Source organism: Macaca fascicularis, chromosome X, assembly GCF_037993035.2.
Source record: "Macaca fascicularis isolate 582-1 chromosome X, T2T-MFA8v1.1".
NCBI lineage: Eukaryota > Metazoa > Chordata > Mammalia > Primates > Cercopithecidae > Macaca > Macaca fascicularis.
The window spans coordinates 113,845,903-113,849,792 of NC_088395.1; the positions used below are offsets into that span (position 1 = coordinate 113,845,903).

A 3,890-nucleotide genomic window follows, 5' to 3' on the forward strand; every position below is an offset into this window, starting at 1 on the left:
CCTCCTACCTCAGCCTCCCCAGTAGCTGGGAACACAAGCGCTGGCCACCATGTCTGATTAATTTTTGTATTTTTAGTAGAGTTGGCCAGGCTGAAACTCCTGACTTCAGGTGACCCGCCTGCCTTGGCCAAGTGCTGGGATTACAGGCATGAGCCACTGAGCCCTGCTGACACAATCTTATATATAGAAAATCTTTTTTAAAAACTTAGGGCTAATAGGCCGGGCGTGGTGGCTCATGCTGGTAATCCCAGCACTTTAGGAGGCCGAGGCAGGTGGATTACCTGAGGTCAGGAGTTTGAGACCCTCCTGGCCAACATGGCTAAGCCTCGTCTCTACAAAAAATACAAAAATTAGCCGGGCATGGTGGCGGTCACCTGTAGAGCCAGCTACTTGGGAGGCTGAGGCAGGAGAATCTCTTGAACCCGGGAGGTGGAGGTTGCAGTGAGCTGAGATCAAGTCACTGCATTCCACCCTGGGTGACAGAGCGAGACTCCATTTCAAAAAAAAGAAAAAAGAAAATTGGGGCTAATAAATGGATTAAGCAAAGATGCAGGATACAAGGGCAACATACAAAAATCATCATTTATATTTATATACACTAACAATGAACAATCTGAAAAGTAAATATTAAAAAATTATCACTAAGATAGCCATGCTGCAGGCAGAGCTCATTGGCTCACACCTGTAATCCCAGCATTTTAGGAGGCTGAGGCTTGCCGACCACTGGAGGTCAGGAGTCAAAACCAGCTGGGTCAACATGGCGAAACCTCGTCTCCATTAAAAAAATTTAAAAAATAAAAAAACAAATTAGCCAGACATGGTGGCCCGGGGCGCCTGTAGTCCCGGCTACTTGGGAGGCTGAGGTCGGATAATCTCTTGAACTCAGGAGGTGGAGGTCGCAGTGAGCAGAAATCGAGCCACTGCACTCCAACCTGGGTGACGAAAGAAAGAAAGAAAGAAAGAAAAGAAAGAAAGAAAGAAAGAAAGAAAGAAAGAAAGAAAGAAAGAAAGAAAGAAAGAAAGAAAGAAAGAAAGAAAGAAAGAAAGAAAGAAAGAAAGGGAAGGAAAGAAGAAGGAAGGAAGGAAGGAAGGAAGGAAGGAAGGAAGGAAGGAAGGAAGGAAGGAAGGAAGGAAGGAAGGAAGGGAAAGGAAAGGAAGGAAGGAAAAAATAGCCGGGCATGGTGGAGGACTAGCATTTCTCAATTTCAAAACGTACTACAAACCACACTTAATCAAAACCATGTGGTACTGGCATAAGGATAGACATATAGATCAATGGAATAGAATTGAGAGTCGGAAACCCATACATCTAAGGTCAATTGATTTTCAAAGAGGTGTCAAGAGTATGCAATTGGAAAAGAATAGCCTCTTCCAAAAATGGTCCTGGAATACTTGGATATTCACATGCAAAAGAATGAAGCTGGGCCTTACCTCACGCCATATACAAAAATTAACTCAAAATGAACCAGAGACCTAAATATAAGAGCTAAAATTGTAAGCCTCTTAGAAATAAATATAGAGGGCGGGTCGTGCGCTCGGTGGCGCGTTGTGCGCGTGTGCGGAATGCCCTGCTGCCCCCAGCTGGAGGGGAACCAGTCTGCTCCAGGTGGCAAGCTGCGTGAGCAAGCAAGCCAACATGGACCGCGACTCGTACCAGCACTATTTCTACGACTATGACGGCGGGGAGGATTTCTACCGCTCCACGACGCCCAGCGAGGACATCTGGAAGAAATTCGAGTTGGTGCCGCCGCCCTGGGACTTGGGTCCCGCCGCCGGGAACCCAGCCCTTGGCTTTGGTCCCCTGGAACCGTGGCCGGTAGGGTGCGCTGAGAACGAGACGGAATCCCAGGACTACTGGAAAGCTTGGGACCCGAACTACGCCTCCCTCATCCGCCGTGACTGCATGTGGAGCGGCTTCTCCGCCCAGGAGCCACTGGAGAGAGCGGCGAGTGACCTGCTTGCAGTTGGCGCGCCCTCGGGGTACTCGCCCAAGGAGTTCGCCACCCCCGACTACACTCCTGAGCTCGAAGCCAGCAACCTAGCGCCTATCTTCCCCTGTTTGCTGGGCGAGCCCAAGATCCAGGCCTGCTCCAGGTCTGAGAGCCCAAGCGACTCCGAGGGCGAAGAAACCGACGTGACAGTAAAGAAGAGGCAGTCTTTGAGTATGCGGAAGCCGGTCACCATCGCGGTGCGTGCAGACCTTCTGGATCCCCGCATGAATCTCTTCCACATCTCCATCCACCAGCAACAGCACAACTATGCTGCCCCTTTTCCTCCAGAAAGCTGCTTCCAAGAAGGGGCTCCAAAGAGGATTCCCCCAAAAGAAGCTCTAGAGAGAGAAGCTCCAGGGGGAAAGGATGATAAGGAAGATAAAGAGATTGTGAGCCTCCCACCTGTAGCAAGTGAGGCTGCCCAGTCCTGCCAGCCCAAACCCATCCGTTATGATACTGAGAATGGGACCAAGAGGAAGTATCACAGCTCCCTGGAGCGCAAGAGGCGGAATGATCAACGTTCGCGGTTCTTGGCCCTGAGGGACGAGGTACCCGCGCTGGCCAGGTGCTCTAGGGTTTCCAAAGTAATGATCCTAGTCAAGGCCACGGAATACTTACAAGAACTAGTGGAGGCCGAGGAGAAGATGGCTACGGAGAAAAGGCAGCTTGAATGCCAGCGTCGGCAATTGCAGAAAAGAATTGAGTACCTCAGTAGCTACTGACCAAAAAGCCTGACCGTTCGGTCTTAAAAAGACACAAGTTTGCTTTTTGATCTCCCTCTCCCCTTCAGTAACTTGTACATTTTTGTTACAGCAGGACACTCTGGACAGCAGATTGAAGAATGCATTGCAGCCAGTGCACAAACAATATAAAGGCTTGCATTCTTGGAAACCTTGAAACCCAGCTCTCTCTCTTCCCTGACTCATGGGAGTGCCTTGTGTTTTCTGGCACCTTTAGCTTCTCAGCAGGCAGCTTACTGAGGAGCCTTGGGGCCTTCCTGGCTCACTATCTCAAAAGAAAAGGCTGACAGATGCTATGCAACACGTGGTGGATGTTGTTGGGGGCTCCAGCCTGGAAGAAATCTCACACTCTACATGAACTTTAGGCTAGGAAAGGATGTCACTGGGGTAATGCAAGGACAGCTGGGTGTGGACGCTCTCCCTGTGGCTCCATTTTTTCCCAGGAGACACACAAGCTGTCTTGGGTGAAAACAAGCTCAGAGACTTGATGAACGTGGACCATTACCTCACTGTCAGACACTACAGTAGCTGAGGAGTTGGAAACCTTACATATATGTATAAATGTATATATGTATATACGTATATATTATGATGTTGGCTGACCCCCTTCCTCCCACTCTCAATGCTGTGACTGAGAACATTTAAGAGAGCTTTGCCTGTAAGTAATTTGTCTTAAAGCCCTCTGGGCTCTCTTCTCTGAGGGAGGGAACTTCGAGTCCTCACAAGGGACCTTGTCTCATTCTGCCTCTGTTATGCAATGGGTTCTACAGCACCCTTTCCCGCAGGTTAGAAATATTTCCCTAAGTCACAGAGAAATGGGTCTTAGCCTGGAGCCTGGGGAAAGTTCGGAGTCCTGGTTCATGAACTTGATCCCTGCTCAGGTGTTTTCTGAGGGGCCCTTGAGGCCCAATCTTTTCTCAAGGCAGGTGTGAGGCACCTTAGAAGGGAGAACTGTAACACTTCCTCTTTCGCACCTGCCTCTCATCTCAATCCTTGACTGATGAATTTGAAGTTCTACTAGAACCATGAAAACTTGTTCCTTTCATGCATCTCCAAGGAGCTTGCTGGCTCTGCAGCCACCCTTGGGCCCTCACACCAGCCTGCAATGAGTCAGATGTCCTTCGCAGAGTCAGGGCCTTTCTGAAGTTTTCTGGAGAGT

The 3,890-nt window shown here is 49.4% G+C and overlaps 1 protein-coding gene across 1 annotated transcript; it reads left to right on the top strand.

Moving 5' to 3' along the window:
• Positions 1-1,621: 1,621 nt before the first annotated feature.
• On the top strand, positions 1,622-3,388 carry LOC102116510 (putative myc-like protein MYCLP1). Its single transcript, XM_015444013.3, has one exon. The coding sequence runs from the start codon at positions 1,637-1,639 to the stop codon at positions 2,711-2,713; it is 1,077 nt and encodes a 358-aa protein (XP_015299499.3). The 5' UTR covers positions 1,622-1,636; the 3' UTR covers positions 2,714-3,388.
• Positions 3,389-3,890: the final 502 nt, after the last annotated feature.

Excerpts from the sequence above, each read along its gene's own strand:
- LOC102116510 (XM_015444013.3), top strand. The coding sequence starts at position 1,637 with ATGGACCGCGACTCGTACCAGCACTATTTCTACGACTATGACGGCGGG.